At 44.8% G+C, this 20,746-nt stretch overlaps 1 protein-coding gene across 2 annotated transcripts in view; it reads right to left on the reverse strand.

Moving 5' to 3' along the window:
- Positions 1 to 20,746, reverse strand: part of LOC138526900 (hepatic lectin-like) — a 316,016-nt gene that overhangs the window by 105,126 nt on the left and 190,144 nt on the right. For both annotated transcript variants that reach the window (XM_069637732.1, XM_069637724.1), the window contains one exon: positions 13,298 to 13,449. In XM_069637732.1, the coding sequence (XP_069493833.1) occupies positions 13,298 to 13,449 (152 nt within the window). The remainder of the gene's footprint in view (positions 1 to 13,297; positions 13,450 to 20,746) is intronic.

Consider the following 20,746-nt stretch of genomic DNA (forward strand, 5'->3'; position numbering starts at 1 on the left):
CCTGTCCAATAAGGCTGTGTGCTGCACTGGCGTGCCGTCTGCTCGGAGGTAGCCCCTCCTTTTCCAGCGCGCTAAGCCTGCGTGCATTGTTGATGTCACATATGCGAAGTCGCTGTATACTGTTACTTCCTGGTCAGCGTGATTCTCAATCGCGAGTATCAACGCTAATAATTCTGTAGATTACGCTGAATAATGGGATGGTGTTCGTGCACTAAGAAGTACTCGGAATTCTCCATTTGCTATGTGCTTCATCACAGCGACGCCTGCCCATCATTTTGATCGATTCTCGAAGAACCGTCAATGAAGACAATTTCTCCTGCTGCCAATGCATTTTCTTTCACTCTGGGAATCTTATCATAGAATTCTTCATAATTCGCACAGTCATGTATTGGCGCTCCTTCAGTGACTGGCTCGGCTATGAACATAGCTGGGTTCACTATTTTGCATCAGACTATTTTAATCGATGGATTTGATATGAGAACTTCATAAGCAGAAGCTCTCTGAGATGTTTCTCTAGAATAGCAAATAGCAAGTGCTCAACGTACAACATCATTGAGCATCCCATTACAATGGTAGTAGCCTTCTCGATGGCGAACGCTCCGGCAGCTAAACTTTGTTCGCATGGGAAATGGCCCCTCATCGCCGGGTCCAAATTTCCACTATAGTATGCCAGGGGCTTGTACCCCAATGTGGTTCTCTGTGTGAGTACTGCCGTCATAACGCTGCCATTTGTGTGTGAAAACGGGTAGAATTCCTCTGCATGATTGGGAATCCCTAAAACTGGTGCCGTGCAAATGGCTCTTTTGAGTTCAGCAAATCCTTCTTCCATGGTTTAAGACCCTACAATCTTTTCCTTTGTCACTTGTGCCTTCTTTAGGGCTTGAAGCAACAGCTTGGTATGTGAGCTGTAGTGGCAGACCCATGTCCTGACATAATTGCAAAAGCCTAAGAAACTCTGCATCTGTTTTATAGTGTGCGGCTTGGCTGTGTTTAGTATTGCTTCAGCTCTTTCTGGGGTAACTCTTTTCCCATCATTTGAGATTAGCTGACCTATGTATAGCACTTCTTGTTGACAGTATGGTAACTCCTCTTTGTCAACTTTATATCCTTTCTCAGCCAATATAGTCAATAGCTGAACAGAATCGTGTCTGCATTGCTCCTCTGTCGTGCTGCAAATTAAGATGTCATCCACATATTGCAGGACACCACTCTCTAATGCAATATTGCTTAGGGCCATCTGCAGGACCCTGTTCAAAATAGGAGACTCACAGTACCCCTGGGGTAGCCTTGTGCTTTTCAGACGCATCTGTCTGAACGTAAATGATGTCAGATCTTGTGAGTCTTTGTGCAATGGGATTGAGAAAAATGTATTTTTCAAGTCAATCACCGTGAAATATTTTGCCTCAACAGGTTTGTTACATAGGATTGTAGCTGGGTTCGGGACTAAAGGGAACTCGGCTTCAACAATCATTTATTGGCCTCAGATCTTGAATTAGCCTCCAAGACCCGCCCTTTGATTTCTTGACAGGGTAAACTGCAGTATTGCATGACGACTCTGACGTCACTAAGATGCCCTGCTCCATCATAGCTGAAATTGTCTTAAAAATTCCATCATCTGCCTCCCTGGACATGGGATATTATTGTGCCTTTGGCAAAATTGCTCCTGACTTCAGTTTGATTTTCACTTCTCTGACCCCTTTCAGTAAGCCTACGTCATAGGGGCCTGTGGTCCACACTGAGACAGGCACATGGGCCATGTCTTTCTTGAAATATTCAGGACGGTTCTGTGCCAACATCATTCTCTGAGGCACTTCTCTTTGATCATTCTCAACAAAAAGGTGAGGTTCACCTCAACTTCTGTTTCTCCCTCATCTGCTTGCTCATCAAACAGATTGTCATCAGTGATGTTAGTCAATCTGTATCCTTCTTCAATGGTGATTACTGTGCACCATTGTTGGCCTTCATCATCACAACCATCAATCAAAGCCATTTTCCCTCTTATTGCAGCTGGGTGTATCAAGGGAAATACTTGTCCCTTTTCCTCATGCATAGGTATCCCTGGCCTAAAGAGAAATTCATCTGGGGTCTCATGGTTTTGTCTGCAAGGCCTGGCAGCCCTGCCATTAGCACACATACTCTGTACGCAAATGCTTCTGGCTCTAGTGGTACAGGCCTCAGAGCTGTGTGTCCTGCATATGCTCTAATCATTTCGCATACTTTCAGATGATGCATTCCTGGAGTGGAGCATACTATGCCATCCTCCGTGAACGAGATTGTCATGTTTAACTTCGACATTAGATCGCGACCCAAGATGTTTACTGGGGTTTGTCGCAAATATCACAAAGGTACATTCATATCACATTTTCCTATAGAGACTGGAAGTGCGTTTGTAAGAGGAACACGACTTGTAGCTCCTGTGAAACTCTTGAGTATTTATAGCATCGCTGGACAAAGAAAACTTGTCTTCACGTATACACGAACGTGTTGCACCCGTGTCAACTAGGAAGGAATATTCTTTATCCCCTACAATGACATCCACCCTTGGTTCCTGGTGAGGGTCTGGTGTCACTTATAGGATAGAACACATCAGGGTTCCTAGTGAGCTGTCCTAGTCCATATATAATTTTGTCCCACCTTGTGCGAATAAACTTCCCCCATCACCAGCGTTACTCCTCATTCCAGGGTTCATGGCCTGTCCTGTACTTACTGTCTGTGACAGTTGCATCGGTGACTGTTGAGACTGTCCTTGTGGAAAGCTCATCGAATTCTGAGGTTGCAAGCCTTGCTGTGCTCCTGGCAGTTACAATTGCACCGTGTGATTCTGTGCAACTCCATTTCCCCCCTGCTGTAAAAACACAGGTGGATTCACCATACCTGCTCCTGTTCTTTAGCCATTTTGCATCATGCCTTGACTCCTGCATGTGCGTGCTAGATGCCCTGTCATCCCACACAACCAACATACTGGCAGTGGTCTGATCATTTGCCCATTTGACATATCTTGATTGCCATTTTATATGTTTTGAAAGCCTCCTTGATTATTCTGGAAACATCCCCTTCAAGGATGTATTTTGACAATTTCTTCTGCACTCATTTTGCCTGTTCACCTTTCCAAGCAGCTTCCTTTTTGCAGTTCTTTTCTTGCAGTAGCCTGCAATAGTGTGCCATGGTCAGCTGTATTTCCGACAACGGTTTGGCCTCGATTCCTATCAATTTCTTGAGCTGTTTCTGTACCGGCTCTGACAGCCCCTTGGCATAATATATGGTAGAACATGGGTATTCCCCAGATTCCCAAGTCTCGAGTACCCACGTGTCTTGGAAATTCTGTATGTAAATCAACAGGTCTTCCGACGCCTTCATTTTCCGAGTCATGATAGCTCCCATATCGGATGTATCTGGATATTGCGATCGTAATGCTTTCCCCACCGTGGCTCTGCAATTGTTAAATGGAGCTCCGTCATGTGCGGTATTAACTGTGGTCACACCAGGGTAACCTGCCAGTGTCCACACATTGTCTGCTTTATCACCAAGTATGGTGATTAAGAGACCTTTGATATCCCCTATAGCTAACGTGTTCCCTCCCGTCATTTTTTCCAACTCATGTATCCATTTTCCAGCTCCCGATGTCAGCATTGGAAGCTTATTTTTCAGGTTTTCCCGATCCATGTGTGGCCATGGAATATACTCTGGTCTTGTTCCACCTTTCTCGAGCAATGGAAATTGGGACGTATAGCCCTCTCCCTCTTCTCTCATTGTTCTTCTGTCTATTGCAGGAGTAATATTCCTGCATCGCCGCCTACCTGGTAATGTCCTTAGTCGGCTCACATAAGGTGGTGGAGACACCCCCCTCAGACCTTGAGATACTTCTTCGTGTCGGTCTCACTGCGTGGCTGATCCTGATGCCCTCAGTGCAGACTCACTAGTGTCTGACCATCTTATTCCTTTCCCCCTTGAGAATCGTTTTTGGCATCTCTTCCCATCCTCCTTTTCCTCATGCTCCTCTCTTTCGGTGTCAGGCATTGTCTGCCCCCAACTTGTGCAACTTCTTGCGTCCTCTTTGTTCCTACTTATTTCCAATCTATCTAGGGACAGTTCTCTATTCCCACTACTTCGGGAGATGTCCTCAGTATCGTAAAGCTGAGTGCTCTCCAGGCGCTCGTCTACCCCCTCCCCTAGGGGTACTTGTTCTAGCCCCATTTCATCATATATTCTATCGATCGTCTCTTCGATGCTTCTGGTGTCGAAGTCATCCTCGATATTAGCCCTAGACGTGCCTGGAACTGAATTGTACTCAGGAAAGAAGTCTTCCATATCTTCCCAGTTTACTACTGGCTCAGGTTTTTTAACCTCTCTTTCTAGATATTCGAGATCACATGCTCTCTGTCTTCGCTTGCATTCTACATCGCCATCGAACTCTCTGCGCTTCCTCGCTTCTTCTCTGATCCTATCTTCTTCCTCTTTGTTTGCGTCTCTACATTTGTTTGCCCTTCGGATTTCCTCATCCCTTCGTCTCTTTATTCTCTTCTCTCGTATCATCTGTTCTTCCTCTATCATTCGCTGCTCCTGTCTGTCTTGATCATTGGCTACTCTCTGTTTATGATCATGTTGCCTTTCTTGCTCTTCATGATATAACTGTTCTCGTCCCTGCCTATCTTTCTTCCTTACTCTTTCGTCTCTCAATCCTTTTTCTTTCTCCTTCTCCCTTCTCTGTACATCATCTAGCTTCTCCTTTTGTTTCGCGTCATCAATGCCTTTACCATCGAGTTTCAATAAAATCTGACTCCCTATCCATTCGTTCTGTGTGAGTGCTATCTCATCAGTTCTATCCTCATTCCCTTTCCATCTTTTGCCTTGCCTCTACGTGTCGAGAGATGTACTGGCTTGTGTCTGGTCTTTCCTCTCGTTCTCGCGTCTCTCCTTGGAGATGATATCTCTATCTCTATTTTTGTCTAGATTGTCATCACCGCTCTGCGTAGGTGACTCGTATGCCTGGTTGCTATACCCTGTGGCTGCTTTAAGTTCTCATAACCCTTCGTCCTTACTGTCTTCAGTTTTCATTTCAGACAGGGCTGGTGGCACTGAGGGCGTCACACGCCCCTCTGAACATATATTAAGTATCTAATCTACTGGCGGCTCCTCCTCTTTATCCTATTAGTACATTTTCTACAACTCTAGACTAGCTAAGCATTTGTCTAACTTTTTACCCGTGTATGTGGTGTGAAAGTAATTCGTCATGTGTTGCAAGACTGTTTTAGATAAGGATCCACCCTAGGGCCAAGGCATAAACATTTTGTGGGCGGTTCCTTTAACCCATTCTGCACTGTACTTTTTCAGCTTAGGTGCGTGTTTTGGCAACTGTTTGCACGGGTGTACTAATGGAGTCATGTCTTCCATATTTAACTTTGTTCACTTTCACTTTATACAACACTTGTAAATGTCTTCCGTCACTTAACCAATTCCAACAATATGAGCGAGCACCAATCGTTGCAAGCTCCAATCCTGTTTTTTCCACAAACATTTTATATCTCCTTTTTTAATCAATAAATATCAATTCGTATACTACAATATCTCAGTTACTTAATCGCATACATTTTATGCTAGTTCTTGAAGGAAAAATATCGACCTACGACGTCACAACAAATAACACATAAGATAGACATTAACAGAATAGACGAACTCCAGCTGGTCACATATACCTCTGCCTCTAATATTACCCCGACATGGAGTTTAAACTTATCCCTTTAACAGGCGTCTTTAACCGCCGTGGTGACCTATTTGTTCCTCTTCATTCAGGACTCTGGATACACGTTTCTTCTAGCCACTATATTAAAGCATAGGAATAAGGCGAATCCTCTCTCTTCTCGGGGGTCCCCCCCCCGGTTTTCCCTCTCTTCTCGGTTGTCCTCCCCGGTATCTTCTTTTACTACTTTTAGTCACCCTTTGAGTCACTATTTCCTTCCCTATATATATATATATATATATATATACATCCTACTCTACATCTGACTATATTTTGTTTTCCTGTCTCCCTCTGTTACCTTTTCCCTTACTTGTTCTAAGGTATACAGTTTTTGCCAAAGCATTTAGTCTTTTTCACTCACCGTTCGCATGTTTCCTCTCTGGATGCTCAGGATCACTGCCTTCGTCACAGCCTTCTCCGGCCATTCATATGCTCAGCTGCCCGTAAGAGTGGGAAGGGGTTATGTTGGTAACACGGGTCCCTTCAGACCTCGTTCTGCAGATTTTATTTTTATCCTCCCACTGTCTACGGGGAGCTTCACAGTCTACTCTGCTGGATTGCTAAGGCCTTGTGATTTATTATTTGTAAAACTATATAGCTCCCTTTTAAGGATTAGTTTACACCTATGATGTCCACTAAATTTACATGTAAAGAAAAGGGTTTGATTGGATAACAAAAGTTATTTACCTCATGCATTACAGCACGCTGAATGTTTTTGACTATCAACCTCTATTCCAGGCAACCTTTTTACACAATTTCTTTTAGCGTGGGAATCATATTTATCATGATGTAGAATAAAAAGCATGTCTAAAATCTATATATATATATATAAAAGCCTTAGGTATGTTTCAGTGCTCAGCTGATGCAATTCATCAGCATTAGGTTTCCCTGTGCTATCCAAATGGCAAAGTGCACCTCTGTATGCCCTTCCAATTCAACAACAGCTATCATTCTAACAAACAGAATTAGCACGGTTCTACATAGTCACCTTCACCTTCCACTATCACAAACATTTGGAATAAAATCAAGTTACTTCTTTCCACCCCTACTTCTCTTCACACAGGGCATGGCAGTTCCAGTGTCAATGAACAGTTAATTACCAGCTGAACTGTGCAGTCACTAAGGATGAATGCCTCCTCACGAGCTAAAACTGAAAGTAGGTGATGTAATTATGCTACTAAGCAATCTTATGCCATAAGGGGGAGCTTGCATTGAACAAGGTTGGCAATTGCATGTCTACTAAGACATATCATAGAGGCCTGTGTAATGAATGGATTGAACCTAGATACTGTTCTTATACTGCGCATACCTCTCATTCCATCTGATACAGCATGCCTTTAAAATTCACAAGAAGACAGTTATCTATAGCTTTAGACTTTCAACAAACATTAATAAGTCACAGGGCCCTACGCTCCCTTCCTGGAAGCGATCAGTGGTAATTCCAATATTTAAGAACGGGGGCAGAAGTGACCCTATGAATTACCGACTGATAGTGACCTTTAAATATGCAAAAACGGCATATGTTACGACAGGAACGGCTATTGTATATGTAAAAGCTTTAAGCATGCTTTTCATGCTGCACTATATTTTCATTCATTTGTATGGCAAACAGGGAGCATAGAACAGAATTGCCTTTTCTGCCACCCCCATCCTCTCCTTCAAGCAAAGGCACAAGCCTTCTAGCCAGCATGATATTTTCATGCTGCGCAAATACTTTGGATTCTTATGGAATCCAACTGCTATTTGCAGCAGTTAAAGGCAGTCAGATTCGAAAGGAATCCACTGCAAACCGCACCTGCCATGCACAAATGGCAAGCACCATTTGCTCAGCGCCCACTGCAAAGTGAAAAAGCGCAGGTGTACGTGCAAATTCCGCCTGCATTTCAACCTTTGTTTTGCACTTCATAGGGCAAATGACTACAATTGCATGCAGGAAACCTGGTTGCATGTAGGGGTAAACTTACCAGGTCCCCTCCATGCAATTTACATTTTTCAGTAAAAAGACCTGCATTTCTTAAAGTGCTGAAACACGTTGCTGCACAAAAGGATATTTTTCAGGCTATTAGTGTTCTACATATTAGGACTTGGAGCTTTCCTTTTAGGATGAGCAACATAAATGCACAAAGATTTGTATTTGGCTTAGTATGTTTCTATAAGTATTTACATATTGGCAGGTTGCAATAGTGTGGGATTTGTGTTTACTCATGTAAACACTCTAAGACAGTATTATTGTAGTCATTGAAAGCCACCTTTAAATATTCCAATCAAGTAGAGCGCAGACGTATGTGGTAAAGTACCTCATTTTCAGAAGAGGGTTAAAGTCCCATGTTCACAGTTAAAACAAAGTGTGCAATCTCAATGTGCCTTAACTGCAGAAAGTGTTGTCCTTAGAAATGATTAAATTCACACTATTCTCAAAAAAGACGGCTTTCCAATGAAACAGATGTCATGATTTTAGTTACTAAAGGGTGTCTTCTTGTGCTACTCCCTTAGTGGCGAACGAAGCCACCACCTAGAATTCCGCTATTGTTGCAGGGTCTCTCCCTTGGTTCCCATGTCACTTAATGTGAGAGGTAGAACGCAGTCTGACCAGCCAGCTTCTGCACCAGAGATTATAGCATAGCAGACTAACGTTAATTTCCAGCCCTGTTGCGGCCAATCACCAGAGTTGCCTGGGCCATTCACAGTATTGCCCCAAATGAAAATGAGTGAAACTCTTTGCTATGCCCGGTTACGCTGTGTTATTGAGTCGTGCATAGCGCACCTCCCTTTTTTCACAGTGTCTAGGAAATTCAGGGGACAGACAAAGGGCAGGGCAATGATGCTTTGTTATAATGTTGATGTGTGCAGATCTGAAAAGATAAGGCTATCTGTAGACAGGGGTGGATTGGCCCCTCGGCCAATCGGCCCGTGGCCGATACGATATGGGTCAGTCCCTGCCTGGGGGCCGGTTTCTGCCCATGCTGGGCCAGTGTGAGGAAGAAAAAAAAAGAAGCCAAAAAGCACCCGCAGCAGAGTAACGACAGCAGCAGGAGCCAGGAGGCTGCATGCAGGGCTGGGCTGGGCCTGGCTGTGACCACAGCACAGTGGCGGCGCCAGCGCACACATTATGTTGCTTTCAACTTTGCAGGAAGCAGCAAATTTGTTGCACTTCTTTGCAAAGTTCAAAGCAACTTGTTGTGCCTGGGGACCGCCAGCGCTGGCCCAATAAAAATGGGGCTGCAGAGGTTGAAAGAGCAATGAAGACATGGAGAGAGAGTGACAGCAATGGGGGAGGCGGCAGGAGAGGCAGTGATTTATGTTACTAGAAAAGTGGTATTGCTGGAAAGAATCGGAAACATCCAGGGCTGTTCCCGCTCGCAGGAAGCAGGATAGCAAACCGATGCTGTGCAGCAGAGGAGTGACTCTGTCCAACCCCTCCGACACCTCAGCAGAATGCAAAAAGCAGGACGACATGGACCAACAACGAGAGGGAGCAAACAATGGCTGCAGGCGGCAGCAGTAATGAAACATTTAACCCCCGGCACACGAGGGTGTCAACGAAGCCCCAGAGGGGCAGCAGGCGTGATACCTCCATACTTACCTGACTCAGACTCAGCACGGCAGCCTCCGATACGGAAACTAAAAGCGGCCCTGCAGGAAGGAAATGGAGAGCCAGGCGCGTTCCTTGGCCCACTGGAAGCTAAACATTGGATGCCGCGCTGGGAAGGCAGTGACTTTGTCCCAACCCGCATGACATCAGCACAGCAGGCAAAAGACAAAGACGGCGGCAGCACAATGCGCTAAGGAAAGGAAGAGCCGGTGCTGCCTATAAGCAGAACTGAAGGTGCACGGAAGTGGACCAGTCCAAGCCTCGGATGCCAAAAACCGGAGAGCCAGCACCAGGAGGAGCAGGCAGAGGCAGCCCCGGGCCTGCCGTGGCCCTGGGACCTCTTCATTTGCCCCTGCGGAAAAACCAGGCCTGCCTCGGGTCCCCCAACCCCTCACCCCAATGGCGGGCTGGAATGACTGCTCAGTGTAGGCAATGTACCGGCTAGTGATTGTAGGAGGCAGCAGCGTGGGCAAGCCTGCGCTCACCTTCCAGCTCATTCAGGTACAGGCGGCCCATGGGAAGAAAAAGAAAGAACTAAGAACATACTGCTCTCGTGAGGAACCGAGCTTCAGGAGCGGCATTGGCAGACTGACACTGTCCCAGCCCATCCAATACAGCAGAAATGATGCAGTGTCAGCAGTGGCCAGGGCCTCACACAAGGCGGCCCTGGGGGAATCGGAAGAATGGTCCGTGCCCGTGTGTAACAAAACACAGCGAGTGCCACTGGGTGGGCGACCGTCAGTGCCCCAGCCCTTCCAGCACATCCGCAGCTTCCCAGAACAAATTAAGCTGGGTCAGCGTGACAAGGGATCAACTGTGTGCTTGGGAAGGCAAAGGCAGGCGGCTACAAGAAATGAAATTAGCTGACTGACAAGCGGCTTTTGAAATAGCACTTGTCAAAATGTATGTAAGCAGACTCCCGCGGCCCCCTGCGACGAACACTCCAATACATGGAAAAAGTAATTGTTTAAATTGCTGGCCTGCAACACCTGAAAGCCGCATTTTGCAGGCACCACAGGACTGCTTTCACACACGGAGAGAGGTGAGGCCACAGTTTTTCTGTTAAGCATCCACGAGGATCAAGACAGCCGGAGCACCGACACTTCCCCAGCCCTTCCGACAGCGGGGTGTTCTGCTCACCAGCCTATAGCATGACGGAACATAGCAAGGATCAGCGAATGAACACCAATTTAAACAATGGTGCTACAGAAGGGCAAGCAGGCGGAATTCTTCCCCTGCTGCAGGACCAGGCACGGCATAAATTTTGTGGCAGAAATCTGGAGGCCCCCCTTATTTGCCCCAACCCTTACAAAAGGGAGAAAGGAGAATACCGCAGCTATCTTCAAAGCGACTAAGAGCAGACAGCATCTTTCAAAGATCAGCACTCCGGCCATGGACGTTTTCTGACCTGGCCACAGCCCATGAGGGAACCGTGAGTAAGACTAAAATAACAATATGAATAGAGATTTTAATGATACATATGGTGGTTCATTTTTGTATGAAATGTATATCACATTAGTGAAATCATAACCATATTTTTCGTAGTGTACTTAGGAACAATGCTATACAACATCTCTCTAAACCTCATTCTGGTTTTCCTACTTCCCCCACTTCCTATCCAACCATCATCACCCTAACCCTCCTTTCATGCTGGGGTTCGGAACCCTATATAAGCATCGACTTGCAGCAGGTCTCAAAACCGCAGTGGGGGTGGTAGGTTCATGTCACTCCTGCGCCTTGTAGCTGTGGACCCCGTCACAGAACTATGCAAAGTTATGTTATTTTATGAGTTGTGTTGTAATGTAACAGACACATGAACCCTCCATAAGTAGCATTTTCTGTAAAGTTGTGAATTGACACAATTCATGGATGATGGTTTGAGGGCCACTTTTATGAGGTGCGAGGTGGGCCACTTTTCTGAGGCGAGGGGTGGGCCACTTTCTTGAGACGAGGGGTGGGCCACTTTTTTTTTGGTGTCCGGGCCTATTTCTTGTCCCAGTCCGACCCTGTCTGTAGAGTGCACGTTTTAGCTATTTTCTGACTTACCTAGAGTAGTGGCTATTTGGCACTCCAGGTCGATAACGTAAATTGTGTGTGTGGTTGTTTGCATCTGTCAGAGTGGTGTTTAAGGAGTTTAGAGAGTTGTGTTGGTGAATCTGTGGTAGGTTAGTGTAGTGTGAGTAACCTATGTTGTTTTGCTGCTGCAATTGTGTTTCAAGATGTGTTGGTATGCTGGAGAATTTTATGTCAGGTGACACTATGCCATGAGGACAGCTCAGCGGCAACGTGCTCACCTTGGAAGCAAGATGACACAGAGCAACACAGGTTTGATCTCCGGGTCTGCGCTTAGAAACCTCTGGGTATTAAGCTCATTATAAATAAACCATCATATCATGACACATTTTCAGGGTCCACAGTATCTAGTCAGTTTCCTGGGACCTCCCACCGCACTGCCGACCGACAGCTCAAAGACACTGCAACTGCAGCACCACTCAGTTTTACATTAGATTATGGTAGAGTTCAGCTGGATCTGCATTACAACTACCAACTGACAAATCCCACGATGCACCACAACACAACTACAGCAACACCATGCTAGCAGCTACCCATAAAATGTGCATTTTGTATTTGAGACCTATCATGTTTCTGGGAAATGTTATTGGTCCATTCAGCATTTAATCACACCATTGGTTGCCAATTTGTACACTATTTCCCTAAAACATACCTATGGAGCAATGGAAATTGGTCGCCATACAAGTAGATTCCCCCCGGCCACACAAAGGGCCTCTTTACAACTCTGGCGGCATTTTTTCCAGCACCCGCGAATGGGCAAGAACCGGGTCATTCTGAGCTTGGCGGACCGGGTAATTGCCCATTTGCGGGTGCCGGAATCAAGGGCCTCCCGATCCCCATTCTGCCCCATAGGGCTTAATGGGGATGGGGAGGTCGGATACACCGGCACATACAGAGTTGTGCCGGTGCATCCGACGTGCTCTGCTTGCGGGTGCCGTTGCTCATGCCAGGAAACACATGGCAGGTGAAATGGCACTCGTGAGCAGGGCACAAGGTATGGCGGTCCAGGAACTATGGTACCGGCATGCTTACCGGTACCGTAGTTCCCGGACCACGATGCTTGTAACGAGGCCCAAAGTCTCTGAATGCAGTATCTCCCCTACCTGCCATATGACAGTTTAGCACCCCGAAATTTGGGTCCAGTTGCATCCTGATAAACAGCTCAAATTTGTAGAGAGAGAGAATGGCTAATCGTGTGCCTCAGTGCGGGGCATGGGTGCCCTGCTGGACGGATCTTCATATGGTTGTTTGACAAACCGAATTCAGAGTCAAATGAAAGTTCTGGCCTTTACTGGCCATTATTTCTAGTAAAGGCTGGTCACATGATCTATAATGGGCACCGCAGGCCCGTCTCTGCACGGTAAAGCATTCCACCTGAAGCAAAATCCCAGCCATCAGCAGCATATGACATGACCACTGTCGCTGTTACAATGTGATATCATAATCAGAAAGCAAGTCGATGCATGTGTGCACTTTTAGAAAGTATGTAGAAGAAATGTCAAATATGTTGCACGGTGCTATAAACGTATAGGCTATGAAACCACAGCATAACATTCCAAGGCAGCAAATCTCTCAGGGTTATAGTAATTATTTGTGGGTCCCTGAGGATTGAGACTCCTCAGAGCAATGAGGTCAGTAGTCTGAGGGTGGTGGTGGGGCTGGTTTATCCTGAGGGTAGGACTCAATACTACACCATGGTATCCCTCAATGATCTTGGAGACACTGAATACTGTCAGGATAATTGGAGCAGGGGAGAAAAAGAACCCCTCCTAGGCTCGGTTTTCTTTCAGGTGCGTAAGAATTACCAATCAGACGGAATGAAGTTTGTTTAATTACAAAAAAGGGAAACAGCTGTGACGAGATTTCAGTGCAAAAGAAAACAAGGTGGTCTTTACCTCTTCTTCTTGGCTTTTAATTATCGCGAGCTTGGACTCCTTTACCGCACAGTCAGCTTTGCTTTGCGTCCAGTTCATCAGGTCCGTTGAAAAGTAATAACAGTGTCCAGAATGATACATCCAGTTTTGGGGGCAATAACTGCAGGACCCCCCTGTTAATGAAGAAATAAAGTAAAGGGCAATATATCAATGCCTCGTTCATACAACGACACGTCTCTTCTCTTTTTTTTTTTTTGTCAGTTCTGAATGAGGCTAATGTGTTGCAAGTTCAGTCAGTCTTATTTGTGTACACAACAGTGAAAGGTAAGTCAGTCAATCATAGTTTATTCCGTTAACACCATTAAATACCTCCTAAATACATTTAAATACATCTAACAGTTACAATCTTTACAAACCGATGGATATCAAACATAGCATCCTCATCTGTTGAATGAATCATTAAACAAACTGCCTCCTTACAACTTCTAATATTGTTTTTTTTTAATGTGGTCTCAACCATTTTCTTCTTAACCCTATATAAGGTAACAATGATAGTGCAGTTTGCTAAGGTTTGAACAATGTTTGCCTCATGCATCCCCATTTGTGCAGATAGCTGCTTAGTAACTCAAACACGAGCAGGCAGTAGAGGACACTAAAATGCATGGGGGGGACACAGAGTGGCGGCTAGTGAGTTTTACTTAGAGGGGCGTCAATATTTTTCTAGGCTTGGCTGAACAAGCCCAATGAGTGTGACTGAAACATTTATTGGATTGTGGTGTGCTCTCTCCAGAGAAAAACCTTTAAGTAATTCCCTGAAACCGTGCATTTTACATCACAAATTTCCAAACTGTTGGTAACAAAACATGCAATTCACAATCAGGTGTAAACGTGAACATGTACAACACTGTAATATATGCCAGGTTACCACAGAAACAGTACACAGGAGAAATTTGGAGCACATTTTATGCATGCTTCGTCCACAGAAAAGCCGAACACTTCGCTTCAACAAAATATGCCAGCATTGCCCTGTAAAACACATTTTCATTCAAGCGCTCAACAAAGTATTACAGTATGGCCACTATATGAACACAAGTTTGTGCTGGCTGTGCCAAGCATATTCCTGCATGTCAGTGTAAGGATGCATCCATGCTGACTGTCCCCTACATATAACAACATGCTTCTACAAGAACCCCTGCACCTGTACCAGTCCTACGCAGGTGAATGCATAGCTGCTACCAGCTCAAATCTTCACTCAACATAACTATTGGACTGCTCAGGATTGCCTAGATAAATTAAGGCCAAAGATGTGGGAAGCAGGGGGTTACATGGAGAGCATTTATCCCTGCCAACCTTCTCTCGTGTGGGGTGTGATATGAATGATCCCACCCACTTCTCTGAGCGGGGGGAGGGGGGGTGATTCAAGGGTCTAAGATGGCAGATAGGCTGTTCTTTTTTGGCATGCTCGGGTGTCACTGAGTCATGGGAAAACTCTCAATGTTGTCATCAGCTCAAAGGTGCTGCCTATACTGCTCTCATGAATAAGATTCACGTAATATGTGTGTAGTGCCAGGGGCGGGTGTCTTTGAAGTAATAGGAAGATTGGAATTTGGACTGCCCACCATTTAGGTTTGACTTCCTATGTGCACATTAACCTATGAGAGAATCTCTCCCGCCATCACATAGTAGCCATTTCCTGCATAAAGGAGATTGGTGTTAATATGCCAAACTGATGGGCGAGTTGATTCTGCAATTCTTTGCTTTGTTGTTTGATTGGGCATCGTATCAATTTATAGATTGGCGTAGTGTTAATAAATAAACAGATCATGTCATTTACATTTGTTTCTTCTCCTAGATGTGGCAGCCATAACATATTGTCAAGGAATTAAGAGTGGGCCAGGTTTAAGATCAGTACCTGCTTTCCCCCAAGATGTCAGTGAGAAGTCAAATGAGAAGTAGGTTAAGAGGATAACTTGGAGGCAAGGAGGTAGGTTTTCAATTTGGCTTTGGACAATCACCTCTCTTAGTAAAACTGGGATCCTACAGGTTCACCAGATATGCAGCTAAGGAGCAAACAAAGTTGTCCCCAGAGCAATGATGACAGTGGGTGCCTTTTAAAGTACAATGTACATGGCACCAGCACAGTGCACCGTAGAGGGCATGAGGGCAATCACAGTGCTCCTGTCAGAAACATGGCCACATGGGAGGGCTGCTCTGTTCCTGCAGACCCCCCACAGTCGTCCATAACCAGTCATGGAAGAATGTCACATTCTAGTATGCTAAACAGTGCAGTCCCCTATACAGACCCTCACAGCAAAAGTCAGAGGGGTTTGGGGTTGTTTGTTCATCTAATAATTGTTTGCGGCAAACTGTTCAAAATGAATCTGTTTGCTTGCGAACAATTATCAGACCAAGAAACAACCCCAATCCCTGCACACATTCACCCAAAATGCCCTCAACCCTACTTACCTACGTGCTCGCCTCCAGATCCACAGCAACCCTGCAGCATCAGATACGTCCCTCTAACGCGGGCTGAATCTGACGCTGCAGAGGCCCCTTTTCTTCTTTTTTCTTTTTAAAATGTATTTTTTTCTATCCCTCGCGTCGTGTGTTTTAGAATCGATCAAATGGTACTGGCCGGCCAAATGTACCATTCGATCGATTATAATTGGTCAGTTAGGCTAATACTGTCAGAGGCAATCCATAAATGCGTGATGGAGCCAGTGGGAACAGCATTCATGCTAAATCCAAGCCCTTTGCCAAGCGTTCCACAGGAGGAATGTTCTGTCACCTTTGTTTCCCTTCCCTTGTAGGCACATTCCAGTTAATGCACAAACCAACCTGTGACTCAGGCACAGGTGTGGACATAAGCACCGAATCCCTAGTTTCTCATGGCATCACCACTTGGTCGCTGAACAACAATGTGTTAGAAGCTTATCTTCCCCCTTCATGGATATCCCCAACTTGCTCTTCTATCATGTTCTCACCCAAGTCATGTTCTTCTCTTGTACTTTTTAAAAAAAAAAAATGTTATTGTATTTGGTCAACTTAACCTTTTACAACCATACAAACAATCAATCAACATTTCCATATTATTACCATAAAAGAATCAAATTGGTCAAGAAAAGGAAAGCAAAATGAGGAAGAGGAGAAATAAACAAGAAAAACAATACAGAAAATCAAACTTCTTCAAAAAAAGAAAAAATAATTACTACAACCTGTATAATTAGAGAAATAAAACACATTTCCTCAATCCTATTCCTTAAACATTCCTATTTACAATTAACTACCTAATCCATAATTATTTTCCTCTTCCCCTTATACATGATAACTAAAAAAACAAGCATAAAATCTCCAGATATTTACTATTGTTGCCTTCCTCTTCTCAGTTACAAAACAATCTCACATTGTTCTAGCATTTGAATCACAGCTATTGTCATATGCTGCGAGTAACCATCAATCAGTCTTTCCAAGAATGAAAATTGCATGTATTGAGTTGTTTCAAAAACAAATTTACGAAAGAAAAGCAATCTAGCATTCCTTGTGCCTTCACAGGTCATTAGGAGATGTTTAGTGGACTGAGCTTCCTGATTTTTACAGATCTGACATAGTTTTCTGGTGGATTCCCCCAAACCTCTTTTCTTGTACTTTTTACACCCTTTTGTTCTCAGGTTTTCGTCTCTGACTTTCATCTTTTTCATCTTTTTATGTTGTCTCTCTGGAGTGGATTTTATAGGAGCCTTGCTTTTTCCCACAACGGATGCACACTTTGCTGCTTATTTCTGCCAGTCAGCATGTGTTGGACATGTGTCTTATGGTATTTCTGTGTTCTTTCATCACTTCCTTTAATTTATCTAACTGTTTGTAGTGTTCAGCAGTTTGCATTTCATACCAGAAGTGAGTTTGAAGTTCTACTTCATGTCTGTTGTGTTTTCTTGTTTCTGTCCTTTTTCGCTGCTGAGTCTTGGTTTGCTCTATTAGTTTGATCGCCTCCTCTTTGTTTTGTCTAAAAGTGTATGTTTTATTGTGTCATAACTTCCTATTTTTTGAAAAATCGCAAAATCGGCAATCTCACAAAATTGCAAATACTGATAGGACATGGCTGGATCCTGCTTCACACCTGTGCAGAGTGAATAGGTGAGACTGGTCAAATTTCACTATCGCCAGTACACCCCAGACTGGTACACCGACCTTGTGTCCTAACTTACTGTTTTTGGAAAAGTTGCAAAATCGTCAATCTCCTGAAATCGCCTATACTGATAGCACAGGGCCAGACCCCCTCCTGTGCAGGGCGAATGGGTGGGGTTGGTCAGATTTCACCATCGCCAGTATACCCCAGACAGGTATTCTGACCTTGGGCCACAATTTCAGCCCACCACCTCTTATGTGGCTGGAGCCCACCACGAACATGCAAACACACTTTCTCAAATAAATATATATATCTGCAAAGTTCAAATACTTCAACTGACCGTCTAACTTCTATGAGTAAACCATTTATTATGCTTATGTTTTTGTAATAGTATTCCTTGAAAGTGCGGTCAGGACTTTCAGTGAAGTCCTTGGAGTCCACCTCTGCTACTCAGAACGCAGTATTGACAGAGTAGAGGTCTCTGGTGAGTGGCTATGGAGCTCTTCAGCTGGACCTACATGCATGCTTGTGGGAAAGTGGGTTAGTCATGATCTCCTGAATGCTGCATAATGGAACATCAATAGAAGCTGTACACTTAGGCTTTTCCCCAAGTTTGAAGCACTGAATTAACCACACACTGAGCTGAACCTGGCCAGAAACTGGCATTGCAAGGATGACTGAGACAGCATCCTGGTAACACCATGAGTTCCAAATCCTCTAGAAAGAGCAACGGGAGAAGAATCATTAGAAGGAAGGAGTTTGAGGCACTCCTGCAGGTGACAAACGTCTGGGTTTGGGGACCTGAGGGAAGTTGAAGGCATAACCACCACATCGCTCAAACAGGAATACTAGAACAGGAGAAATGGGACCCTGACAAGTTGATGGATGTAGTGGCTGGGCCAATAGGAAGGAGGTATGAACACTGGACTAAACAGCTTGGAGAGACACAGGGTAAATGGCATTGATGGTTGGTGGAGACACAACTCTTTGAAACTAGAGATAGGTTGGCATTCCCGGCACTGACATTCACCATTCAGGAGGACCTGCCAAAGACAAACGACCATCGTAGAAGACTGAGGCCTGTAAGAAATGTCATGTTTCTTTTCAGAAAGAAAATACATTAAGCACAATGGGAGGAGAGGGGCACACTGCTGGTGAGGACTAGTGTCAAACATTTACACTACGGGCTGAAGGGATATGTATTAATGCCACCTTCCTCCAAACCTCTCCAACTGTTTAGGCTCAGGAGAGGGTGAAGTCAAATGCTTTGGGAGTGAGACCCATCCGAACCAAGGGTCAGGAGAGAGTGAAGTCAAATGCTTTGGGAGTGAGACCCATCCGAACCAAGGGTCATAATCAAATGTTGCCTTCACCCTCAGATTGGGTGGGCTCAAGGGAGGAAGAACTCAGATGTTTGGCAGGGTAATCCCATTGAAGTGAAAAACGTTAATCAATTTTGATTTTGACACCATTCTGCAAATTCTCATTGGATTCTAAGGTCATTAAATACTTGATGGGAGTGAACAAGTAACCCAAGGTGAACATAATCATCATGTTCTCCAGATGAATGGCCCTGCTTCTTCACTAGGGAGAACCCATTGATATCAATGGTCAGAACCAATTCCGGATGCTGATGAACATTTTGTAGGATGGATGATTACATTTAATTCTATGGAAAACATGGAATTGTTGGTAGCGAGACAATGAGTCCAAGGCACGTTAAAAAATCATTCTCTTCATATCCACGGATCTATAAACTGTACCTTCTCCCTTCATAAAATGGTGGAGAACGCAGCCCCTTTGTATATTTCTCAATGCCCAACATCTATTATTTCAAAAGTGGAGAAAAAAGAAGCACAAGATGACAACACTATTCAGAAACCCTGTTTGCCAAAGTGCACACACCTCCCAAAAATCAGGAATCATCACTAGTGAACTGTTATTCAACACCCAGCATATCAAGATGTACAGATGGGTATTCCATATACATCATCCCTGTGCCCCTATGTTCAACATAATGGGAGGAGAGGGCATGGTCATAATAGACCTTAGTAAGAAAATACCAAAATACATTAATATGTATAACAATGTAATAATCATGGTTCAAGAAAATACAAACGTAATAACCGTTGAAGTTAATGTATATAAACTTATCAAGGTAAAAATAAACCCACCACTTTGCATACAGTCTGACTTGATATATCTCATATTGTTTCTCTTGATCCAGCTCACAAGCTTATGTGAGCAACACTCCAACACAAACACCCCCCACCAATGAGCTAACTCGTACTTCTCGAAACCATAGCAAGTCGCTACTGCTAAGGGTGAGAACTTTCCCACATAGACAAAATAAGAAAAAAAACATACTTTACCAATCCCTCTATTAGAGCTTTACCAACTAAAAACATCTCACAAACTTACCACGTAGTGGAAACCAAACCCTGCCTGCACCAGACTGTTACCCTCTACCGGAACAACCAACAAAGAGCAAACATCTTTTGCCAAAACCCCTTCCTAACACTAAGGGCTTCATTACACGGACGGCGGTAAGGAAATAACGTTACCGGTAAGTGAATACCGGTAACGCTAAAATTCCTATCCAATTACGACCCGGACTTGCCTCTATTAGCGCCATCGTTAAGTACGGTGGCACTAATAGCGGCAAGTCCGTGGGCGCGCGACCCCCAGGTCGGAAATAGCGGCATGGCGATAATAGCTTCCCATCACAAGGTAGGTGGACATGGTAATAGTGGCATGGTAAAGACCCCAAAACACCCTAACACATTGGCGCTAATACCGGCATCCTAAACCACCCGTTAAGAGACCTTAGCAGTCCACCTGCCACAGGTGGACACATCCAGCACAGGTGTAGGGGATGGAGTCTGTGGCAGCACAAAAGGGCACACCACACCCCTTCCCACACCCGTTCCCACACAAAAATGCCTCCAATACTGCCCGCATTACATGGGCTAGAGGATGTGATTGTAGTGCGGCACCATCAACAGCACGAAGCACAAAGGAGACGCAGGAGGAGTAGGAGTAGGAGTAGGGCAAGACAGGCGCAGCAAGCACCAGCAGGGCACCCAGAAATACCACAGAACCAGCAGGAATAGGACAAGAAAATTGCACATAGCCGTACCTGCGCTGTGATGGAGCAGGCATCCGGCCTCTACAACACACAGCACCGGTCCCTAAGCGTGCTGGGTGAAGCCCTCTTGTACAGCCATGACATAGTGCCGAAGTAAACCATGGCATGTGTGTTGCGGGACTGAAATTACATGGGGCGGGATGTGACTATGCCACCTGACATGCAAACACAAGATGAGGATGATGTGGATGGTGAT

This window comes from Ambystoma mexicanum, chromosome 1q (genome assembly GCF_040938575.1).
Source record: "Ambystoma mexicanum isolate Mex_15411 chromosome 1q, UKY_AmexF1_1, whole genome shotgun sequence".
Classification (NCBI taxonomy): domain Eukaryota; kingdom Metazoa; phylum Chordata; class Amphibia; order Caudata; family Ambystomatidae; genus Ambystoma; species Ambystoma mexicanum.